Source organism: Microcaecilia unicolor, chromosome 9 (assembly GCF_901765095.1).
Source record: "Microcaecilia unicolor chromosome 9, aMicUni1.1, whole genome shotgun sequence".
Taxonomy (NCBI): Eukaryota; Metazoa; Chordata; class Amphibia; order Gymnophiona; family Siphonopidae; genus Microcaecilia; species Microcaecilia unicolor.
Window position 1 is genome coordinate 40,414,145 of NC_044039.1, and position 26,085 is coordinate 40,440,229.

Here is a 26,085-nt window from a genome sequence, read left to right on the forward strand (position 1 = left end):
GTAGGAAGAAATGAAATGGTTAAGCTGGAAGAACTGTTTAAGCTTGTGAAAGTGTTTTAAGCTAAAAGAAGTGTGCCCCGGAGGCTGGAATAAAGATGTGTATGAAAATAGCCTGATTGGTGAGACCTGACTATGTTTGCCTTTTGAGAAGCAGGTCACCCTGAGCAGAAAAGGGTAGTAGATTAATTTGCATAAAATCTGCATATTGAGAACCAGCTCACCCTGAGGTGGGAGCTTCATCATCACAGTAGCCTCATCAAGGTCACAACACACACACACACACACACACACACACACACACACACACACACACACACACACACACACACACACACACACACACACACACACACACACACACACACACACACACACACACACACACACACACACACACACACACACACACACACACACACACACACACACACACACACACACACACACACACACACACACACACACACACACACACACACACACACACACACACACACATGTGTCGGATAAGCGCATGGTCTGCATGCCGTACTTCTGTCCCGTTTTTGGCACCATCAATTTCTATGGGGACAAACTTTGGTTTAGTGCACCACTGATAAGTGCAAGATTCACTTATATGCATGGTTTAAGACCGCTCCTCTGCAGGAAAGACTCCGCATGAGCGCGCACATGGAATATGGAAGCCGATTGGCGCGTGACAAAGGGACGATAAATTTGAAATCTTGTTGGTTAACTGCCACAGGCAGAAGAAGCGAAAGAATGTTGTTAGAGTGTACACTGGAGTCGAGCAGGAAAAGCTGAGGAGGTAGAAGATACTCTTCTTTGGTGGTTTTCTCAAGTCAGGAGCAGACAGTTTCCTGTCAGTGGTCCATTGCTTATGGAGAAAGCTAATTAGCTAGCTGAAAGTCTTGGACTAACTGAATTCAAAGCCACTGTTGGATGGTTGGAAAGATGGAAGGACAGGAGCAACATAAAATACAAGAAACAGCATGGTGAAAAACAAGAGACTGATTACTTTGGTGCTGAAAATTGGGTTGTTTCAGTTCTTCCTACCATCTTGAACAAATTTGCACCTCGTGACATTTTCAATGCTGATGAAAACGGACTCTACTGGCGAGCGATTCCTGATGGAACACTTGCATTCAAACAAGCCGAAACTACAGGAAGTAAAATGTCGAAGGACTGACTGATGATCCTCCTTTGGTACAATATGGATGGGAGTGAGAAGTTGGAACCACTCGTCATTGGAAAGAGCAAACAGCCCCGTTACTTCAAGAATGTTAAGCGACTTCCTGTGTCATATGAGGCTAATGCAAATTCATGGATGACTGGGGAAATTTGGAAGCAGTGGCTAAAGAAGTTAGACACTACAATGCGGGCACAAAAGCGTCAGATTTTGTTGCTTTGTGATAATTGTGCTGCACACAGTGATGATGTCAGGCTGTCTAACGTCAAGGTGGTCTTCCTGCCACCAAACACTACCTCTCTGATCCAACCTATGGATCAGGGCATAATAGCCAATTTCAAACAACATTATAGGGCTCTTGTGCTACGTCGTCTGATGAGCGTTATGGATGACCAGACTGGCAAGGATAAACGTGCTGTTGAACTGGCTCGTAATCTATCACTGTTGGATTCCTACATATGCAGAAAGAAGCAAGGAATCATGTTACACAGGCAACCATTGTGAACTGCTACAAGCGGGCAAACTTTGTTAGGGATGTGGAGAGGGACGAAACAGATGCAGCTGTTGCAAACGGGTCAGATGAACAGGCTATTGACATCCTAGCTGGTGTTACTGAAGAGGAGTGTCATCACTACGTAGCTGTTGATTACGATCTGCAAACAGCTGACGACAGCACTGATGTCGAGATATGCGCCTACACACAGGCAACAACTGATGATGAAACAGATGATGAAATGAGCAGCGAGGCACATGCTGACGAAATTCAACAACCTCCTGTCACTTTTGCAAGAGTGCTGGAGGGTCTCAACACCGTGCGGGCCTATCTGGAAGCCACTGGATGTCAGTGCTATGACAGTTTTTACCATCTGGCAGACATAGTCTATGGAACTCACAGACACAAGAGTGTACCAACGGAGACTGTATACTGTATGTATAATAAACAGTACTGTACATATGTTTATCAGATGCCAAGCTTCTTTTTTGGGTCACAACGGTTAAGTGCACGCTCCGGTTAACTGCATGTATTTCTTTGGTCCCAGACCCTTGCACTTAAGTGGATTGCACTGTGTGTGTGTGTGTGTGTGTGTATATATATATATATATATATATATATATATATATATATAGGTAGGTAGATATAGATATAAACTATAGATATATATGTACAATATAAATTCAGGTCTGCAATATTTTAGCAGACCCTTAGAGCAGATCATAAGATCTGCTTCTTTAGAAGTATAGTACAGCTCAGGTTTGGCCTGTTATTTTAAGCTGTTAACACAAAACCCAGTTTGGGTTAAGGTCATATTAACTCCTTTGCATATATTGCATTGTAAAAAAGAGAGGCAGCTGTCTGTTGATTTGGACAAAGGAGGAGATTTGAAGTATCTATCACAGGTACAATAATTCAGACACATAAATAGACAATGCTGAAAGCGAAGTTAGTTACCTGTAGCAGGTGTTCTCTGAGGACAGCAGGACAGGTATCCTTACATCTGATCTGGGTGACGTGATCCAACAGAGCCCAGTGCAGGACACTACCCAGTGCTCTGTAACCTTAAGAGGGTTTTGGCAGCGGCCTCACCGAGCATCATGGGATCCTCAGTAACAAAAGAGCTGGCAAAGAATTCAACTCCTAGGGGAGGTGGGAGGTTTGTAATGATACCTGTCCTGCTGTCCTTGGAGAACACCTGCTACAGGCAAGTAACTTCACTTTCTTCGAGGACAAGCAGGACAGTGGTATCCTTACATCTGGGAAGCCCTAGCTACCAGGCTCAATGAAAACAATAGTAGGAGAACAGAAACTCACAATGGTGAGACTATTCTCAACCAATTAACCTCAAAACAAATTGAAATCTGATGTGGAGGTGCAAGCTGAAAAAACGGGCACTAGGAGGGTGGAGTTGGATTCTAGACACCAAACAAATTCTACAACACTGACCAAACTGACTGTTGCATCGGGTATCTTGCTTGAGGCATTAATGAGATGTGAATGTGTGAACTGAAGACCATGTTGCAGCCTTGCATATCTCCTCAAGGAAGACTGACCTCATGGGCTACTGACGCAGCAATCGTTCTCATATCATGAGCTGTGACATGACCCTGCAGAGCAGTGGCGTAGCTACGTGGGGCCATGGGGGCCTGGGCCCCCATAGATTTGGCCCTGGACCCCCCTGCCAATGATCCTCTCGACCCCCCTCCCGCCGCCAACCCTCCCCCGCTGCCACCGTTGCCGTCGGCTACCTTTGCTGGTGGGGGATCCCAACCCCTGCCAGCCGAGGTCCTCTTCTTCCGGCGCAAGGCTTCGTTCTGTTTCTGTGAGTCTGACATCCTGCACATTGTACGTGCAGGAAGTCAGACGCACAAAAACAGAATGAAGCCTTGCAGATCAGCCAGTGGCCGCGTTGCTGGCTGATCTGCAAGGCTTCGTTCTGTTTCTGTGAAATTTAGTATAAGGCGGATCAGCTACTAGGGCCTGAAGCTCACTCACTCTGAGAGCTGGTGATTGCCACCAAAAACAGGACCTTCCAGGTCAGGTACTTCAGCTGACAGGAATCTTGTGGCTCAAAAGGAGCTCTCATTAGCTAGATGAGGATGACGTTGAGATCCCAAGACACTGTGGGAGGTTTGACGGGGGACTTTGTCAACATCAAACCTCTCAAAGTGAACAACTAGAGGCTGTACAGGGATAGACTTGTCCTCCACACGAATATGATAAGCACTAATTGGAGAGAGGTGAACCCTTACAAAATTGTTTTTTAAACCAGACTCAGAAAGATGTAGGAGGTATTCCAGCAGTTTTTGTGTAGGACAAGTGGATCTAGGGCCTTGCCCTCACACCTGATGGCAGAACTTCTTCATTTAAAAGAATAACTCTTCTTAATGGAATCTTTCCTGAAAGCCAGCAAAATTCTGGAGACAGGTGCAAGGAGGCAAATTTTATGCTCTCAACATCCAGGTCATGAGGGCCAGGGTCTGGAGGTTGGGATGCAGAAGGGACCCTTCGTTCTGCACTATAAGGGTCAGAAAACAGTCCACTCTCCATGGACCTTTGGAGGACAACTCCAGAAGTAGAAGGAACCAGATCTGCCTCAGCCAGTATGGTGCTATTAAGATCATGGTTCCCTGATCTTGCTTGAGTTTCAACAAAGTTTTCCCTACTAGAGGAATGGGAGGATAAGCATAAAGTAGACCCTTCCCTCATTGCAGGTGGAAGGCATCTGATGCTAGTCTGTCGTGTGACCTGAATCTAGAGCAGTGTTTATGAACTATGTTGTTTAGGTGAGTGGCGAAGAGATCCATCAAGGGAGTGCCCCACTCTCAGAAGATTTCACAGGCTACACCAATACTGAGAAACCATTCGTATGGCTGCATGACCCTGCTCAGTCTGTCTGCCAGTTTAATTTCCCACTAGATATGTGGGTCTGAGCACCATGTTGTAAGCTGGAGCCCACTGCCACATCTGAACTGCTTCCTGACACCAGTGGTACAAGCCCGTATCCCTGATTATTTATGTAATACATTGTAACCTGATTGTCCACTTAAATTAGAATAATTTGATTTATCAGCCGATCTCTGAAAGCCTTTAGAGCATCCCATTTCACCCGGAGTTCTAGGATATTGATGTGAAGAGTCTGTTCCTGGCAAGGACCAAATCCCCTGCGTGTGAAGCCCATCTACATGAGCCCACCAGCCCAGGTTGGATGCATCCATGGTCAAGATTTTTCAGGACAGTGGAATTTGGAATGGTAGTCCCTGGACCAAATTGGACCGAATTAGCCACCAGAGTACTGATTGCTTGAGTTGCAGCATGACTTGGATGACATCATCCAGATTCCCAGTGGCCTGATGCCACTGAGAAGTTACGGTCCACTGGGCTCTCCTGAATTGGCGATGTGTCAAGGAAGTGACATGCTTTTGGTAGGTCTGCTCCCCATTCAGAAGCACGTTTGCAAATATTGTTCTGACTTCTGTATTTTTGCACCTGTCCCTTGTGACACTTTTTAGAAGGTCAGTTTTGCTACATTTCTTTTGTTACTGGCGACCAAGCAAGCCACATCCACGTGAGCTCCAGGCCTCGTTGTAGTGGTGGAGCGGTGCCGGCTGGAGAACGGCGGGCGATTATCGGTGGGTGGCGGTTGGAGAGCGGCCAGCGGTGGGCAACTGTGCAAGCTGCATCCACGTGAATTCCGGGCCTCGGTGGAGCGGTGCCAGTTGGAGAGCGGCTGGCGACGATCGGCGAGAAGGTGCCAGTTGGAGAGCGGCCAGCGGCGGATGACAACCGGTGGGAGAGGTGCCAGTCGGAGAGCGGCTAAGGGTGGGCGGTGATTGTAGCTGAGCTGGAATGGAGCCGGCGAAACCCATATGGAGGAGGTACCAAGCGACCCTGGCGCAGGGACAGGCATTGGAACCTATCCCCATGGGGGACCGCGCGAGCTCACGCAATGGTGCTCGCATGTCCAGCCCTCTCTCCTAACCGCCTGCCCACCTGCAGCAACGAGAGGTGACCGGTCCTCTTCACACCAGGGACCACAAGGCTGTGAGACCCCGGCGCGACCCCGACCGTTGCCTTTTTCCTTTTCCCAGCTCCTGCCTCATCCACAAACGCCATGCCGGAGCTGCGGACCCCCAGCGACCTGGACAGCACACCTGAGCCTGACTTTGTGGAATGGCACTTCTGGAAAAACGTACAAATGATGAAAAAACATGTGCCGGAATATGTCTAAGCAGTTTCCTACCTCCAACCATTGTTACAGCTCTCAGACTCATGGAGACTCTGTGTCCTGGGGCAACACTTCTAATTCACCTGACTGTGAGTAAATTATTTGTATTTATAAAAATAAAAAAAAACAAAGATCCAAGTCCTATCACGCACCCTATCGAACACGGCCTACCAGGAGCCCAAATTGAACTAATACCAAAATGAATACTATCAATTTACTCCTAGCAATTTACTCCCTATCACTGATCCACCTAACACTAACTACCTCACTCACAGAAAGTAACATCGTCCCCATACTACATAATCACCAAAGACTGACCAGATACACCCCACCTCATCAAACCGACAACAACCAAAACAAAGGAGGAATGCCAACATGCGGCCACTCCCTACAGAAGAGAAAGAAACCCTGTAACAAACCCACAATAACAAAGAAACGACAACTAACAAAAATCCATATAACACCAAACATAGATGACCCACAACAAAAAATTCAAATGGGCTACATCAACGCCAGATCTGTAGTAAACAAAACAACAATAGTAACAGACTGGATCACGTCAGAAAACCTTGATTTACTTTTCATCAATGAAACCTGGATCCACAATCAAAAGGACCCTATAATCCTAGATCTCTGCCCCCCCAGGATATAAAATCGTTCACTGGACCAGAACGGAAAAGAGAGGCGGAGGCATAACATTAATCTATCGATCTCAGTTTACCATCGAAACCACTGCCGAATCCATAACACCCCAACTTGAAATTGCCTCAATCAGAATCCACAACAAAACCCTGCTTGACCCTGCTTGATCACCTGAATTGTGTCTTGTTTTATAGACCACCAGGTAATTGGAACAAAGACCAGACAATCTTCACTGACTTCATTTCAAACACATGCGCAACCAACACCAAGATACTAATATTAGGAGACATCAACCTTCACCTAGAAAACCCAAACTCTACTATGTACAAGAATGTAAGGAATTCCTCCACTCATGGGATCTCAAATGGCCACAAATGCAAGCAACCCATGTCAAAGGGCATACGCTCAACCTCATCTCACACAAACTGTCAACAGACCAGAACCTAATAACAGATATTAAATGGACAGAAACACCATGGACCAATCACTACAAACTAAACCTATCCCTAAAATGGCAGAAGAAGGGCTCGTACCGCACACAAGAACACACAACCTACAGCACCAGAGGCCAAATAGACCCAAAAACATTCTGGCTACAGATGCACAATAACAAATGGACAGCACAAACGGACTCCACACACTATCTCACAGAATGGGATAAAAAATGCAGAAGCATACTAGACGAAATAGCACCATTATGAACAAGAATCTCACGTAGGCATAACTCTATACCATGGTTCAACGATGAACTGAAAACATTAAAAACACAATCCAGGAAACTCGAACGAGCATGGAAAAAATAAAAGATGAACACACACTCAATGCATGGAAACAGATATAAAGAAAATATAAATATGCAATAAGACAAACCAAAAGGACATACTATAAAATTAAAATAGGGCCTGACTACAAAGTCACAAAGAAACTATACCAACTCGTGAACAAACTACTAGACACTACAGTGGTCACTACAACCAATAAAGACATTCCACCTGCAGACAAACTTGCTAAATACTTCAATGAAAAAATTACAAAGCTACGCAACACGCAACCTCAGGACAATATCGACATCGAAAACTTCATCAATAGCCTGGATCCAACCCCTGGAGAATACTCAGCTGACCGAACTTGGTCAAACTTCACTCTCCTCACTGCCGAAACAGTCACCCAGGTGATCAAAAGATTCTCTAACACCCATTGTAAATTTGATACCTGCCCCAGCTACCTAATAAAATCCATTCCTGACCGCTTCATAACAGACCTCACATCCCACCTAAACTACATGCTTCAAGGTCTCTTCCCTAAGGAAAACGGCAACATCCTACTCACCCCAATACCAAAAGACATGAAGAAAAATACAAACGAAATCACCAACTACCGCCCAGTAGCATCTATCCCACTGGTAATCAAATTGATGGAAAGTATGGTAACCAGGCAACTTTCTGATTATATACACAAATTCTCAATATTACATGAATCACAATCAGGATTTCACCCCCTCCATAGCATTGAAGCAGTACTAATTACTCTCTTAGCCAAATTCAAGCAAGAAATTGCAACAGGTAAAAGCATACTTCTCCAATTTGACATGTCCAGTGCATTCGACATGGTAAACCATAATATACTACTAAGACTCCTAGACTACTTCGGGATCGGAGGAAATATATTTAGTTGGATCAAGGGTTTCCTAACCACTAGAACATATCAAATGAAATCAAATTCAAACATATCATCACCGTGGAAAGCAGACTGCGGAGTACCTCAAGGATCACCACTATCACAGATCCTCTTCAACCTAATGATGACCCCACTAGCCAAGTCCTTATCCGACCAAGGTCTTAACCCTATCATCTATACAGATGATGTCACAATATACATTCCTTACCAACACGATCTTACAGAAATCGCCAACAAAATTAAGCTTGGGTTGTACATCATGGACTCCTGGGCAAATGCATTTCAACTAAAACTCAATACAGAAAAAACACACTGTCTCATCCTCTCATGCCAATACAACGTGAACAACCCCATAAATATAAACACCCCAGATTACACCCTCCCCATCTCAGACAGCCTGAAACTCCTCGGCGTTACAATCGACCGCAACCTTACACTAGCGAGCCACGTGAAATCCACAACTAAGAAAATGCTCCATTCAATGTGGAAACTCAAACGCGTGAAACCGTTCTTCCTCAGGGAAACATTTCGGAACCTGATACAATCAATGGTTCTAAGCCACTTAGATTACTGCAATGGAATCTATGCAGGATGCAAAGAACAACTCATAAAGAAACTTCAGACCGCTCAAAACATGGCAGCCAGGCTTATATTTGGAAAAATGCGATTTGAAAGCACCAGACCCCTCCGAGAAAAATTGCACTGGCTCCCAATCAAAGAACATATTGCTTTCAAAATCTGCACCCTGGTTCACAAAATTATCTACGGAGAGGCCCTGGGATACATGACAGACGTCATCGACCTACCAATCAGAAATACAACCTGGTCAACATGAACACATCTAAACCTCCACTATCCAAGCTGCAAAGGACTGAAATACAAATCAACTTATGCATCCAGCTTTTCCTACATAAGCACACAACTATGGAACGCACTACCAAAAACAGTGAAAACAACATATAACCACCTAAACTTCCGGAAATCACTAAAAACTTACCAGTTCAAAAAGGCATACCCTACCGACCCTACTTAAATACCTGAACCCTGCAACACTACAAAACCAAAGCACGTAATGGACATAATGTAACTCCTCCTCTATACGATTCCCAAATATATTTGTTCGACATGAACCTTATTCTACCACAACATCACTGTGTAACTGTTTATACCGGAATTGGCGAACGCCTTTACGGTACTATGTAAGCCACATTGAGCCTGCAAATAGGTGGGAAAATATGGGATACAAATGTAACTAACTAACTAAATAAATAAATAAATGCACTGTTTTGGCCTAGCAATCTCAACAGATGCCAAGCTGATACCTGCTAGCTGCTGTGAACTTGGTTGTGATTGACATTAGAATAGTCACTCGATCCTGAGGAAGGCCCAAGCATGCACTGTGTTAGCACGGCCCCTATATACTCCAATTGTTGAACAGGTTGGAAAAGGGACTTTGAGTAGTTAATTATAAACCCTGGCAGCTCCAATACCCAGATAGTCCTCTGCATTGATTCTTGAGCATCCACCTATGATGTGCTCTTGACCAGCCAATCGTCCAAGTAGGGAAACACAAGCACTCCCAGTCTGATGCTGCGACTATTACAAGATATTTGGTGAAGACCCTGGGCACAGATGGCAGGCTAAATGGCAGAATGCAGTACTGAAATTGGTGCTTCACTATTATAAATCTGAGGTACTTCCAGTGACTGGGAAATATCTGGGTGTGGGTATATGCATCCTTTAAATCCAGAGAGTATAGCCAATGGTTTTTCTGATTCATGGGGAGAAGGGTACCTAAGAAAACCATCCTGAACATCTCTTTGACCAAATATTTGTTCAGGGCCCTTAGGTCTAGGATGGGTTGAAATCCTCCCGTTTTCTTGGTGATGGGGAAGTACTTGGAATAGAATCCCTACCCTTCCTGCCCTGGTGAAATGGGCTCGACCATGTGGGCCAATCCAGGTCAAGGGCATCTGGGAAACTACCCAAACGTACAAACATTTTATACAAGTTATTCCAGAAATTGTGGATTTTTCCTAAATGGACTTGGGAAAAATCCACAATTTCAGGAATAACTTGTATAAAATGTTTGTACGTTTGGGTAGCTTGCCAGGTGCCCTTGACCTGGATTGGCTGCTGTCGGGGACAGGATGCTGGGCTCGATGGACCTTTGGTCTTTTCCAAGTATGGCATTACTTATGTACTTATGTAGGCATCGGTATGACTGGGCCAGTGCCAGTGTGGAGACAGCCTGCTGAGTTGTCGGTGCTGTATCGGAAGCAGGGTAGGTGACAGCACCAGAATTACAGAGGGGGAGCAATCCTCTCAGTGCTGATGCTTCTTGGGTGCCAACAATGCCAATATCCAAGACTCCTGGCACAGTGCATCGAAGTGGACTGATGCCGAAGCTTCTTGGCCTTCACTTAATGCTTGGCATTGGTGTCCCTCTCTGCCGATGAGGATGATGTCAAATCCGCTTGTGTCCTCTGTGTCTGGTTGAATGCAGATCAGCCATGGGACTTGCTACCAGTGCCCCGTGTTGAGGGAAGTGGAGACCTCCTCGATGCCAGTACACCCCCAGTGTTGGACGATGTCCTGGCAGTCATTGGTGTTGGAATGTATTGTATTTTGCATGCATTGCCTGTCACCTATTATTTCTCTGTGATTACTCTGTGACCTCTGATGTGAATTACTTAGAGAGGTCACACAGCTATGCAACTTCCTGTGGGGGTCAGACACAGTTAGATGCAGCACATGCAGCACATGGAGCACATGGAGCTCATGATCTCTCCTAACCTGAGAGGATCTATGGTGGTGTGAGCATCCATTACCATCTAAGCACATGGAAGGAGCTGATAAGACAAATGTATAGTAATATGTAAATATAAGCCTGTCTGATTATAATCTAACTACAAACTGTGAGTAAACAGATGTTTTGTTACTTCAACTTTAAAGTGACTCAGCAGTGAATTATTCAGGGGTGAATGAGAGAGAGATGAAGAAAGAAATTAACATTTCTAAAGCTGAAGCTGTGTGTACTAAAATCTGCTAATTATTTACTACAAATAATCCAACAAAAGGGTTATGGGCCCAGGGCTCAGGAATTGAAAAAGAAGAGAAATATTACCAGGCAGAAAAAAAGGCCACATTTTTCTCTTAAGTTTTAAAGGAAAGATTCAGTCTGTCTCTCTCTCCCCCACACAGCAGACAGAAGGCTAAGAAAATGGCTGAGGGAGGAAATTCACCATTTTTCTATTCTCTCAAGGTGCCTAGATTAACTGAGTTTAATTATCAGCAGTGGGAACTAAGATTCATATGTCTCCTTCGAGCAAATGGATTAAATATATGCTTAGACCAAGACAGAACAGCTGAAAATATGGCTGAATGGGACAATGCAAACTATTATGTGAAGTGCATGCTTTTGGAAGCTCTCTCAGAGAAACAAGCCATATTAGTGGAGGGAAAAGATACACCAAAGGACATTTTATATAAACTGAGAACTATGTATGCAACTACATATGCAAAGCAGCAACCAATTTGGTTGGCAGAGTTGAATGAAACCAAATTAAGGGATAAAAGTAAATGTAATGATCACATTATGCATCTTATGTCTTCATTTCAAAAGTTAGAACTTTCTGGAATTCCCATGTGTGATGCATTGAAAAGAGCATTTCTTTTTACCTCACTATCAAAGAAGTTTGATGTTTTTAGGTCTGTAAATGAGGCCATTGAAGGGCAATCTTTTGAACAGGCAACATCAAAACTAAGGCAGGAATGCATAGTAAATGATTCTGAGGAGATGTGTTCTCAAAGTCAGTCAGAGAGAAATGAAACAAATTTCTTGGCAAAGAACAGAGGAAGGCGGAGCTATGGGAAAACTCCACCCAAGGGCAAGCTGATTTGCTACTCATGTGGAAAGGAGGGACATGTATCTAAATGGTGTAAGGAAACACAAACACTCCCTCTAGCTCACCTAAGCCAATGGAACTAAAGAATTTTCAAACCAGGAAATGTATGAAGGACAAAGATAAACACAAGGGTTTTCTAATGGCAGAAAAATCTTTGACTATGGTAAATAATAATTCAAATGAAAGTACTTGGATTTTGGATTCAGGGAGCACATGCCATTTAACCAATTGTAAAGATTTCTTTCAGGAAATGTGTCCAGAAGAAGGAATTCTTAAAACTGCAAACGCAGGGACTGCTAAGATCCAAGCAAAAGGTATTGGATTCTTAAAATGCAAAGTGTCTAATGAAGTTAAAGAAATTCCTGTAAGTGATGTCTTGTATATTCCCCAAGCAGTTTGCAATATGCTTAGTGTATCTACATTAGATAAGAAGGGATTTGTGATTCATTTTGAAAACAGTAAGTGCACAATCTCTAAAAATGATGAAGTGTATGCTGAAGCTTTTATGCATAATGATGTTTATAAACTGAGCATTTCAGGTGAAGCCTCACATATGGCGCAAGTAAGGAAGAATGATGGTAAATGTAGTCTGGAAATCTGGCACCGCCGCCTGGGACATCGTGATTCTAAGGTGATCCAGGATCTTCACATTGGGCAACTAGCCACTGGCATTCAGATAAGTGCAGATGCTGGTAAAATGGAGAAATGCATAGACTGTGTTACTCAAAAAGGTGTGAGACCCTCATTTCCTGCATACACAGGAAATAGGAGTAATAAAGTGCTGGACTTAATACACAGTGACTTATGTGGACCGTTTAATATCCCATCATTGGGAAATAACAGATTTGTGCTAATATTCTTGGATGATTTCTCTAGATATTGTGTGGCCTATTTGCTGAAAGAGAAAAGTCAAGTCACAGACATGCTGAAGAAATACGTAGCCATGGTGAGCAATAAATTTGAAAGAAAACCAAAGGTTCTTCAGACCGACAATGGTGGTGAGTTCACTTCACAAAGCATGCGCACATTTCTAGAACAAGAAGGCATTCAACATATCACAACAGTAGCTTATACACCAGAGCAAAATTCTGTTGCAGAGAGAAAATTTAGGTCACTTGTGGAAATGACCAGATGTATGCTGTCAGATAGCAATCTCCCTAAAAGACTATGGGGGGAAGCCATTCTCACAGCAGTGTACCTACAAAACAGAATGCCAACTAAAGGCGCTGAGCGCACACCACATGAGACATGGCATGGTAGGAAGCCAAACCTGTCACACATAAGAACATTTGGAAGTACAGCATATGCTCATGTACTAAAGCAAAGAAGGCATAAGCTGGATTCCACAACAGAAAGGGGCATTTTAGTTGGCTATACTCCAGAACACAAAGGATATAGAATTTTGAATCTGAAAACTGGCATTGTTGGCATAAGACATGTTACATATTTTGATGAAAACAAAAGGGTTGATAAAGGCTGGATTATCCCAGATGAGCCTTATCATCCAGAATATGAAACTAGAACCATAATAGACATGCCAGTGTATATAAATGCCATACCAAGGCAGATGTCTGAAAGCAACTCATCTGTATCTAACGAGGAACAGGCAGAGGAAGCAGACACAGAAAGGATCATTGAAGAAGACAGTACAGTTGGAGAAGGGGAATCAATTGGAGAAGAACTCTCAGATTTAGAGGATGCGGAAAGGTCAGACCAACCTGTTGTCAGACGCTCATCCAGGGAAAACAAAGGTGTTCCACCCCTAAGACTGTCTTACCTAACAAAGTCAGCAGAAGCTCAAGAGCCCTTAACATGGGATGAGATTGAGAAAATGCCAGCAGAAGAAGCTGCTGAATGGCGTAAAGCTGCACAAGAAGAAATTGATGCATTGGATAAAAATAATACTTGGATTCTTACAAAATTACCTCCTGGCAAGAAAGCTATAGGATGCAAATGGGTATTCAAGTTAAAAAGGAATGCACAAGGAAAAGTGGAAAGGTATAAAGCCAGATTAGTCGCAAAGGGATATCTTCAAAAATATGGAGAAGATTTTGATGAAGTGTTTGCACCTGTAGTGAAACACACGACAATCAGAACACTTCTGAGCATTGCAGTCTCAAAAGGCATGCAAGTCAAACACATTGATGTGAAAACAGCATTTCTTCACGGAGATATAACTGAAGACTTGTACATGGAACAGCCAACAGGTTTCATAAATACAAAACAAAGACAGCTAGTGTGTAAATTAAACAAAGGTCTTTGTGGATTAAAGCAAAGTGCAGAATGTTGGAATGACAAATTGCATGAAATATTGACAAATTTAGGATTTAAGCAAGGTGAAGCAGATAAATGCTTGTACACTAGGTGCACAAATGGACAATATGCATACATTTTAGCTTTTGTTGATGATCTGCTCATTGCAAGCAAAAGTGAGCAAGAGTACAAGGACATTGTAAAATGTTTAAACCTCAATGTTGAGATAAAAGAACTTGGTAATGTGTCATACTATCTTGGTATAGAAATTGAGAAACAAAATGATGGTTCTTATCTTCTAAGCCAGAAGCAGAAAATAAATGAGCTTATTGAAAGTTTAGGTATGCAAGATGCCCAAGTTGTAAGCACTCCCATGATCACTGATTTTCTGAAGGATGAAACAGTAAGAGAACCTTTACCAGATAACATCCAATATAGATCAGCCATAGGTAAGCTTTTATATCTAGCTACCACATACAGGGCTGATATAGCAAATGCAGTAGGAATTTTGAGCAGAAGGGTCAGCTCACCTACCAAATCAGATTGGACTGCAGTAAAAAGGATGGTAAGGTATTTAAAGGGTACCATTGATTGTAAATTAAAGATTTCAGCCAATAGTAATCCAAAACTAATATGTTACTGTGATTCAGATTGGGCAGGGGATCATTCTGATTATAAATCCACAAGTGGATATGTGTTTATGTATGGAAATGTACAAATTTCATGGGCCAGTCATAAACAAAGTATTGTGAGTTTGTCTTCTACAGAAGCTGAATACGTGGCCGTATCGGAAGCGTGCAGAGAACTGATGTGGATTGAAAAACTTATGCTGGATTTCGGAATAGCTGAAAAGAGACCAATCCAGATAATGGAAGATAATCAGAGCTGCATCCGACTGTCACAGAATGACAAGGTTCAGTCACGCACCAAGCACATCGCAACGAAATACCACAACGTGCGAGAGTTGGCGAAAGAAGGGGTCATCAGTCTACACTATTGTCACACCAGTGAGATGACAGCTGACATCATGACCAAACCGTTACCCAGAGAACATTTTGTGAATCTGCGTATAAAGCTTGGACTTTGTATGAATAAATAATTGCATGACAGTAATGCATGAGAAGGGGTTTGTTGGAATGTATTGTATTTTGCATGCATTGCCTGTCACCTATTATTTCTCTGTGATTACTCTGTGACCTCTGATGTGAATTACTTAGAGAGGTCACACAGCTATGCAACTTCCTGTGGGGGTCAGACACAGTTAGATGCAGCACATGCAGCACATGGAGCACATGGAGCTCATGATCTCTCCTAACCTGAGAGGATCTATGGTGGTGTGAGCATCCATTACCATCTAAGCACATGGAAGGAGCTGATAAGACAAATGTATAGTAATATGTAAATATAAGCCTGTCTGATTATAATCTAACTACAAACTGTGAGTAAACAGATGTTTTGTTACTTCAACTTTAAAGTGACTCAGCAGTGAATTATTCAGGGGTGAATGAGAGAGAGATGAAGAAAGAAATTAACATTTCTAAAGCTGAAGCTGTGTGTACTAAAATCTGCTAATTATTTACTACAAATAATCCAACAATTGGAATCGATGATTCTAATACCAATGTCGATAGAGGCTCCAAAAAGATCCCTCTGGTGGGCCTGATGTGCTTTGTGTTCTTTTCTGCATTTGTAGGCAAAGAACACAATTATATAGGTCATGGTCAGGCCCCAAGCACCCCAAATACCAATTGTGTGGATCATGGCAAGATATCATCGGATTGCATTGGGTGCATCTCTTGCAGTCACTGGGGGTCTTCTGGGACATGCATAAAGTACCATGGCCACATCAAAAGGCTCAATGGTGATGCCAAAAAGGGGCTAACTTCAAATTGAGCTTGGTGTTGCGGCCTAAGAGGAGGGCCTCTGGATCTGGGAAAGAAAACTTAAAAATGCCGAAAACGCTAATAAAATAAAAGGGAGAGAAGTAACTAAACTTTTATGAAGAAAAATAAGTAAACTAGTCTAAAGAACCACACATGGGAAGGCACAAAAACGCAAGAAGTGCTGAGGAGAGAAACAAAATGCGACCTCTTAGCTCCGTAGAACAAAGACGACTGAGGGTCCCATGCTCCAACATCGAGTGGGGGAAAGCACTCGAGCATGCATGGTGGGACTGCTGCCAAAAGTCTCTTAAAGTTACAGAGCACTGAGTAGTGTCCCACACTGGGCTCCGTCAGATGACATCACCCAGATCAGATGTAAGGATACCATTGTCCTGCTTGTCCTCAGAGAATCCACGTTATATTGGTATATTTTACCATAGAACTTTGTTTTATTGAGGTACTATAGAAAGCATTAAGGGGTAATTTTATAAGGATCTGTCTACATTTAGGCTGTAAGGACCCACATAACACTGGTATTTTAGTTATTTATGCACATGCATGACCTCATATAAAATGCTGAGTAGCGTGAAAGCATGTGTGAAAGTTTCATGGTGTGCACTTTCACTATGGGTGTGAACAGGGGTGGAGTTTGGGTTCAGTCCACACTTGCCCCCAAATTCTATAAATGACACTCACAATTGAATATGTAAATATGGGCGCATGCTCAATTTGTGCACACAATTTGAGTATGAGTCAATTAGTGCCAATAATTGGGTGCTAACAATCAATTATTGGCGTTAATTGTCAACAATTTGGATTTGCACACACATCCTGCTAAGCGATGTTCTATAAAGATGTGTGTGTAAATTTTTTACTGCACAACTGAAAAGGGGGTGTGGTCATGAGAAGGGCATGGGCAGGTCAGGAGCGTTCACTACAGATGTGCACAGTATTAGAGAATTTGGGGGATCTGCACCTAATTTACATGTGAGGATTTACACCAGGTTTCAGTTGGTGTAAATCTATGTGCCCAAAATTGGGCGTGGATCCCAGCACTACTCGTTATTCTATAAATGGCGGCCAACTCGGAGTGCCATTTATAGAACAGTGCTCAGTGCTCATTTTTTTCAGGACCCAAATTTGGGTGCCATTTACAGCATCTGCTCCAGGGGCGTAGCTACGGGTGGGCCTGGATGGGCCCAGGCCCACCCAGTTTTGTCTCAGGCCCATCCTCACCTTCTCCCACCCCCGCCGTAGCGCTGCCTCCTCTCCTGTACTTCACGGTCTCTGTCTCCCACCCTCGCGGCAGTGCTTGCAATTTGCTATCGGCGCTGCCTGCCTGACAGCTGACAGACGCAGCGCGACGTCCTCCTGCTCCGGGGCCTTCCCTCTGCCGCGTTGATTCAACTTCCTGTTTACGCAGGGCGGAATGCACGCGGCAGAGGGAAGGTCTCGGAGCAGGACGTCGTCGCGCCGCGTCTGTCAGGCAGCGCTGATAGCAAATTGCAAGCGCTGCCGCGGGGGTGGGAGACGGAGACCATGAAGTGCAGGAGAGGAGGCAGCACCAAGGTGGGGGTGGGAGAAGGTGAGTGGAGGCAGCGCCGATAACTTTAAATGTGCTGGACAGATGCGCGCATATGTGTGTGTGTGTGTGTGGGGGGGGGGGGGGTGTAGTGCCCACCCATCCAACCCGTTGGCCCATCCAAAAATTGCCTTCTGGCTACGCCATTGATCTGCTCCATAAGGTGTAGATTATAAAATTCCTTAATTTACATGTGTACTTACAGAAAGTGTAAGCTAACATTTACACCAGCCCTTGAGCAGATGTTAAGTGCTGGTGCCTCTATGTTCACATTATTTCATACGTACAATAGTATCTTATATAGTCCAGTAGGCGCACACTTGACTTTATAAAATAGATGTAAAAAAGGTATGTGAAAACACCGTTACCTAGGTGTAACTTTACAAGATTTCCCTCCACAAGCTAATTTGCGCCTATATAATTTTATGCACAAGCATGTTATGTATTTAAGAAACAATTTGAAAGGATTTCCTAAGGGTAAACAGGTCTTTAACTTGAAGAAAGCCCTTTGAAAATTGCTCCCCACCCTCTGCAAGGAAAAGGGGTAGTGCTGGGGTAGGGTTAGGGTGGGACCCTGAAAATATGTCTGGGGATTTAATTTTGAAATTTCTGTGCATTCTTTATGCTTTTGGGCCTCAACCCTCTGGGTGGGCCTTGTGAGTGATTTGGCCACCAGACTAGTAGTTTATCATCTCTGACATGGGGCATGCTGGACATCAATTAGAATTAATAGGATTGTTTAGTCACTTTTTACTGTCACATATCAATCTATGTAGTAGGGTTTCTGCTAAGCAGCTGTGAGAAATGTGAGAGTCCTCCACTGGTGTTCCTTTTGGTGAGGGGAGGTGTGATGGTATTGCACTTTAAGTTGCAAGGGGCAGATCCCTTGTGATATACCTGTCCCTTGTGATTGAAAGTACATTATTACTGCACTTCTTCCCACTGGCAGGTGCACTGGTTGAGGACTGCCACACAGCTCAGAGCTGCATAACAGGAATATTGCATGCATGGTGCAGACTTTGGCTGGTATGTATCCAAAGGGACTGTAAGAGCCAATTTTCTAGATTCTTGGCATTTAATAAAACTGGATAGTAAGCTTTCCAGTATTACTGCTGATGCTGAATGAGTCAACATTATTAGGAAACACTGCTCTAAGAAGTTGAAAAAAAAATAGTGTTAGATGAAAAACACTGACATTACAGTATAACCAAGAAGAATTAAGTTGGAATGCCATCAACAGGCAGTAAAACCACACATTTACAACCAGGGCCAGCTACTGGAGGAAAGAACTGGGCTCATTCAAGGCAGTGGGTCCCCTGGCCTGCTCTGAACATACAGCTTCAAATCATGCTATTCAAAGTGAAAGATGAAATGAAGATCCTTCACCCCACTGTTTGTCCTTCTGTTCAGATCTTGCTAGTAGCAGGAATGCTTTCTGTGTATGCTAACTCTTAGTTTGTGGAAACAAAGCACAAAGTCCAAAAAGAAGGGCAACAACATATATATATATATATATATATATATATATATATATGTTTCAATATATATATATATTGAAACAGTTGAGTATTTCTACCTCTACAAGAAAGAAATAGTTCAACAGAGAACACCTACCGTCCCAGTGTTTCGTAGTAACGTGTCCTAGTTCATCAAGAAGGCATGGGGGGGGGGGGGGGGGGTACATGGGGAGAAAAAGAAAGAACAGATCACCAATAAAATAATCATTGACTAATCTTATTAGCTTTATGAAGGAAGGTTGCTCAGAACAACTGTCTTCATCAATGCCTCCTCTAGGGTTACTCCCAAGCAACTTACTACATCTTCTGGGCTCAGTAGAGCCTGATCAGGATTCAAGAACCATGTCAAGCCAGTTCTCCCTCACTCTTTCCTACCCTGTCACTTTCCCTTTTTGACTTCTTCCTCTTGTGTCTTCATAGCTCCATCCATACCCTTTCCTTTCACTCCCTGCATTTAGTCCATCATCTTCCAAATCTTTATTCCTTCCCCCTGTCTTTCTTGACATTTTCATCTCAAACCCCTCATCTATCTCTGTTTTCTCTTCACTCTCTCTCTTACTTTTTCACATTACCTTATATTTTGTTTAACAAGATAGTGGGTGCACATTTACCTTCAGATTCAGAAGAATCCAGCAGTAATAGCTATGACCATTAGCATACACTACCCACATATTTTTTATTTTTTTATTTTTTGTTACATTTGTACCCCGCACTTTCCCACTCATGGCAGGCTCAATGCGGCTTACATGGGGCAATGGAGGGTTAAGTGACTTGCCCAGAGTCACAAGGAGCTGCCTGTGCCTGAAGTGGGAATCGAACTCAGTTCCTCAGTTTCCCTTATAAACTTTCTTTGATGAGGTTTGCCTTACCTTCTTGAACTGAGTTTCCAAGAACCTCCATGCGTACGGAGGGCTGGAGAGAGTGGTCTGCCGTGGCCCTCCACTGTGCAGACAGTGCTCTGGTAACCAGCCAGGTGGGGGAAACGAACCAAGGCAGTATTGTTAGCATTGTTAATGTTGGCATTTGAGCCAGAGGAAGAGTAGCTGCTAGGGGTGAAGGTGGAGTCCACAAGTTTTTCATGGGATGGAGAGTCTGTGTCTGCTTGGCTATTCACAGTTTTATTGATATGTAATGGGCGTTGAGTGGTGAAGGTTTGGGGGAAGGAGCTCCTGCCATCACTCTGGTAGTAGCCAACATGGTTTCCAAACAGTCCACCAGCCCTCTGTCAGAAAAAAAAAACCAGAAAGCATTTTCCCTCAGCAACGTTGACAGAGTCATATGTTCTTGCATTCAGCTATGCACAACCATATAAGATGCCATTGAACATTGCATACTACATAAGATCATATCTGTAGGATAACAGGTTGGGTATCAAACTGCTACGTTCACTATAATTCTTTTTCAGGTTCCATGGGGAATAGTGACATTGTCTGCTAATTAAGAAGAATGTATTATTACATTGCTTTCTTTGCATATAAGAAAAGTGCTGTCTACTGAGAACAAGAAGGCTAATATGCAAAATGACTTATCTGGTAACTGGGATTTACCCAGATATGTCCCTGGTTTTCAAAATCTCCTGGCAGTCAATGGATAACTTTTGGCCAGACAAGCAGATGTCTGACTGAAACTTACTCATAGAAACAGAGAAAATGACAGCAGATAAAAGACCATATCTGCGCATCCATATTAACTACTGATCTCCCTTATAAATTCCCTGGGCTTATTCCAAGCTTTCTTGAATTCAGATATAATCCTTGTCTCTACCACCTCTACTGGGAGGCTGTTCCATGCATCTACCATCCTTTCTATGAAGAAGTATTTCCTTAGGTTATTCCTGAGTCTGTCTGCTTTCACTTTCATCCTGTGCCCCTTCATTCCTGAGCTTCCTTTCAATTGAAAGAGACTCAGCTCCTGTGAATTTATGCCACAGAAGTATTTAAATGTTTCTATCGTATCTCTCCTCTCCAGCCTTCCTTCCAAAGTATATATATTGAGATCTTCAAGTCTTTCCCCATATGCTTTATGACAAAGACCACTGACCATTTTTTGTAGCCGCCCTCTGGACTGACTCCATCCTGTTTATACCTTTTTGAATGTGCAGCCTCCAGAACTGTACACAGTACTCTAAATGAAGCCTCACTACAGACTAATACAGAGGCACTATCATGGCCTCCTTCCTGTTGGCAGCGGGGGTGGGGTTTCAAGTTAGTCAGCTGCTATTTGGCTAACTCTATCTAGATTTCTCAATCACAGTTATAACCAGGGCCACCAAGAGACAGAGCAGGGCCAAGGTTAGGGCCACCGCAGCTGCCATTGCCCCCCCATGGGCCACAGTCGCCGCCACTGCCACCGTCCCCCCACTTGGGCTGCCAATGCCCCCCACCCCCTACCTTCCTGTGTCTGCTCCTGCCTTGGTGTGTCACTCTCCTGCTCCTGTATGCCAGGACCGTGGACACAGGAGCAGGAAAGAGACAGACCCCGGTGCCGGGTCCCCCCATGGAGGCCAGGTTCAGGGAATCTTGTCCCCCCTGCCCCCTCTCAGCAGCCCTGGTTAAGGTAGCCCTAAAAATATCAAGATAATGGTATCCATACTTCTTTGAATATCAGATTCAGCCTTACTGAATATCTGACAAAAAATGATATAGCATTCTACCACAAAAAGTGCAATTTCATAACTGAGCAACTGCATTTATGTACCACTTGCAGATGTAAATGTGCAAAAAGCCAGCACTTATGTGCGTTAAGTGACAACAAATTGAATAAATGCTATTTTGTAAGTGTTTGCATAGGTCAGTGTTTCCCAAGTCCAGTCCTGGAGTACCCTCTTGCCAGCCAGGTTTTCAGGATGTCCACAATGAATATGTATGAAACAGATTTGCATATAATGGAGGCAGTATATGCAAATCAAGTTCATGCATATTCATTGTGGGCATCTTGAAAACCTGACTGACAAGGGGTACTCCAGGACTGGATTTTGGAAATACTGGCATATGTTACAGAGCACATAAATGCAAGAAGGGTGTTCACATGAGTGAAGCATGGGAGGGGCCTGGGTGGAGCTGCCACTTACGCACACCTCTTGCAGAGTACAATAAGTTATATGTGCTCTTGTCGCTTTTACAACAGTAACTGCAGGTGCATAAATGTTAGAGGTGCTGATGCCGGGGTTACGTTACAGAATAGCCTCTCATCTAAAAGCGGGCGACTAGTTACAATTAGCGTATCCGAGTTTAAAAAAGGTTTGGACAAGTTCCTGGAGGAAAAGTCCATAGCCTGCTATTGAGATTGGGGGGGGGGGGGGGGGGGGACACAACAAACCCACTGCTTGCCCTGGGATCAGTAGCAGGGAATGTTGCTACTATTTGGGTTTCTGCCAGGTACTTGTGACATGGATTAGCCATTGCTGGAAGCAGGATACAGGGCTAGATGGACCCAATATGGCTATTCTTATGTTCAGTACTATAAAGATACATGAAGAAATAGCTTATTTCCCCTGAAACAGCTAAAGAGGTTAGGGCTCTTCAGCTTGGAAAAAAGAGACACCTGTGGTTTACAAAATCCTGAATGGTGTAGAACACGTGGAAGTGAATCGATTTTTACTCTTTCAAAAAGTACAAAGACTAAGAGACTCTCAATGAAGTTACATGGAAGTACTTTTAAAACAAATAGGAGGAAATATTTTTTCACTCAACGAATAGTTAAGTTCTGGAACTCATTGTGGAAGATGTGGTAACAGCGGTTAGCTTATTTGGGTTAAAAAAAAAGATTGGACAAGTTCCTGGAGGAAAAGTCCATAGTCTGTTATTGAGAGAGACGGGGGGGGGGGGGGGGGAAGCCATGGCTTGCCCTGGGATTGGTAGCATGGAATGTTGCTACTATTTGGGTTTCTACCAGGTACTTGTGATCTGGATTGACCATTGCTGGAAGCAGGATACTGGGCTAGATGGACCATTGGTCTGACCCAGTATGGTTATTCTTATGTTCAGTACTATAACAATATATGAAGAAATAGCTTATTTCCCCTGAAATAGCAGTGTGTGTTGATCTAGTTCCCATATTCAGTGCAAAAGAATGAGGACAACACTACATACCCGGAAGATGTCATCTTCGGAAGCAGCAGATACAGCTTCTTTCATGGCCTTGTCCATCTCCTCCTCTGCTGTAAGATCACCTGAGATCGCTCGCCGGATCTCTGGACCAATGTCATGTAATGTGCGCAGACCAGCCTTGGAGAAAACATATCACATGGCCTTTAACATATGATTTGCAAAGTAAGTTTATACACCAGTAATTGATATTATTTATATGTGGCCTCTTATTTTGTTTCTGGCATAAAGAATCAAAATTTAAAATAAATCTATAATATATGCCAACCACATTTTATTGGTCAGGGCTGACTATAATCTGCAGGAGTCAATTTTCAGTGGTGGCAGCAACTGTGTTAATTTAAACATCGGTGCCAGCATTCAAATGAATATATAAATGGCATTGATATTCAAAGCGATTCAACCTGCCAGAAATGGCTCCTGGCTGGTTAAATCACTTGCTTCGGGCTATCTGCTGATATTCAGCAGCACTAACCCAGTTAGTGTTACTGAATATCACCACAATCCAGTAAACTCAAAGACGGCTATTTTGTGGACAGACCATGCAGGGCAACCGGGGGGGTGGGGGGGTGGGGGGGGGTGGGGTGGGGGGGAAGCAAAGTTTCCTGGGCCTGGCCTCCAAGGGTGAGGGCCCAGTGCCGGCAAGCTTCTTTCAGGTCTGTCTCTCTCCTGCTCCTGCATGACGACCGGAATCCGGATGATTGCATTAACTTGATAACCTGGTGTTAATGTACTCATCTGGATCCAGGCACACAAGAGCAGGAGCAGTCAGACACAGAAGGTAAGGGAGAGGGCAGCTATGTGTGTGTGTGTGTTTGGGGGGGGGGGGGGGGCGGGGGCGGGAGACGGTGCCGCGGTGGCCCAGGTGGGGGGTGGCAGCGGCATACCAAGGGCAGGATGATGGGGGCGGTCCACCCCAGGTGCACGCTGCAGGAGGGGTGCAGGGAGCAGCTGCGCATCTGTTGGCTCCGCCGGTTCCCTGTTCCGTCTGATGTTACTTCCTGTTCCGGGGCAGAGGGAGCAGGGAACCAGCGGAGTCAACAGCTGCGTGGCTGCTCCCAGCACCCCAGGATGCACCGGGGGGGGGGGGGGGGGCTGGTGTTTGGAGGTGATGCGCCGGAGGGGATAATGCTGCACCTGGTGGGGGGTGCGCATCGGCGATCCGCCTCAGGTGGCAGCCGACCAAGGAATACCACTGGGGGACGGTCTTGCCCCGGGCCTAGCTGTGTCTCTTGGCAGTGCTGCGATAATGGGCGGAGTTGATACTTATCTGCCTAAATTTTGCGATTAAATCAGACCACAGAAAAAGTCAGTCTTATCTTTATGCAATGTTGCTTATGCAGTTAAAGTGCTGAATATTGCACTTAACTACGTGAGAGACAGACGGCTGCATAAACCTGGATATTCAATGTTGGTACCCGAGCATGGCCCAGAATTGAATATCCAGGAATAACGTTGAGGTGCCTAAAAAAAAATGCTCACCGCCACTGGCTTAATATCAACTCCAAAAAGAAACAGACAAATGATCTGCAAGTTCCAGAACAGCAGAAAAAAAAAAGCAGACAGTGTAAAAAGTAAAATGCTATTTATTTCCAAGTTATCAAAACAGCAAACTATTTCCTTTAATCGCCCAATATGACCATGTTTCGTCCTACAAGGACTGCATCAGGGGCTGTTTGCATTTGAAGGTAGCCTGAATATCAGGTTGCTGTTGCTGCTGTAACTGCTGCGTGTAAAAGCAAACCTCTTGCTAGTTTCTAGTGCTGTACTGCAGTAATCAGACAGGGAAAACACTGGACTGTTCCTGCTGGCTATTTGTTTAGCCCCTGATGCAGCCCTTGTAGGGCGAAACATGGTCATGTTGGGCGATTACATGGTCTGCTTTTTTTTCCTTCTGAATATCAACCTCATACATATTTAGTGCCATTATCCCTGAAATTCTATACATGGCACTTAAAACTGCAAACATAATTTAACAAGCCAATTAGCACCAATAATTGGGTGCTAATAATCAATTACTGGCACTAATTGGCATTAATTAAAATTTACACATGCATTTTTAGTTGTGTGGATCCATGCATAAATTTTATATGTGGCTCCGAAAAGGGGGTGCAGTCATGGGCGGATCAGGGGCATTCCTAGAATTTATGCTCGCTGTTACAGAATAAGGGGGGGATCCACGCCTAATTTAGACACAAGGATTTGCACCAGGGTTTACTTGCTATACATCCTTGCGGCTAAAGTTAGTCGCTGATTTTTTGGCACTATTTATAGAATTTGGTCCATAACTTCTTTGAATAGCAGCCTCCAGATTTGCTGCTATCAAGGTACCCCCTGATATTCAGCCTGCAGCAGTCAGTGAATTTAAAGGCACTTACCACATGGGGCCTAATCCACACATCAGAATTGAATATCTGGGTCACAGACGGGCACTGAAAGTTATCTGGGTGCTGGCCAATATTCAGACCAGTTCCCAGCTAACGGGCCATTTAGGTGCACCCCTAATTAGTTAAGCACCCTTATAGAATTGCTCTTCACATGTGGACCTGAGACAGTGGAGGGTTAAGCGACTTGTCCAAGATCACAAAGTGGAATTTGAACCCTGGT

At 43.9% G+C, this 26,085-nt stretch overlaps 1 protein-coding gene across 1 annotated transcript in view; it reads right to left on the reverse strand.

Moving 5' to 3' along the window:
- CACNA1C (calcium voltage-gated channel subunit alpha1 C) overlaps positions 1–26,085 on the reverse strand; it is a 1,308,019-nt gene that overhangs the window by 25,406 nt on the left and 1,256,528 nt on the right. The window contains 3 exon segments of the mRNA XM_030214166.1: positions 19,470–19,496; positions 20,242–20,594; positions 23,464–23,598. Coding sequence (XP_030070026.1) covers positions 19,470–19,496; positions 20,242–20,594; positions 23,464–23,598 — 515 coding nt within the window.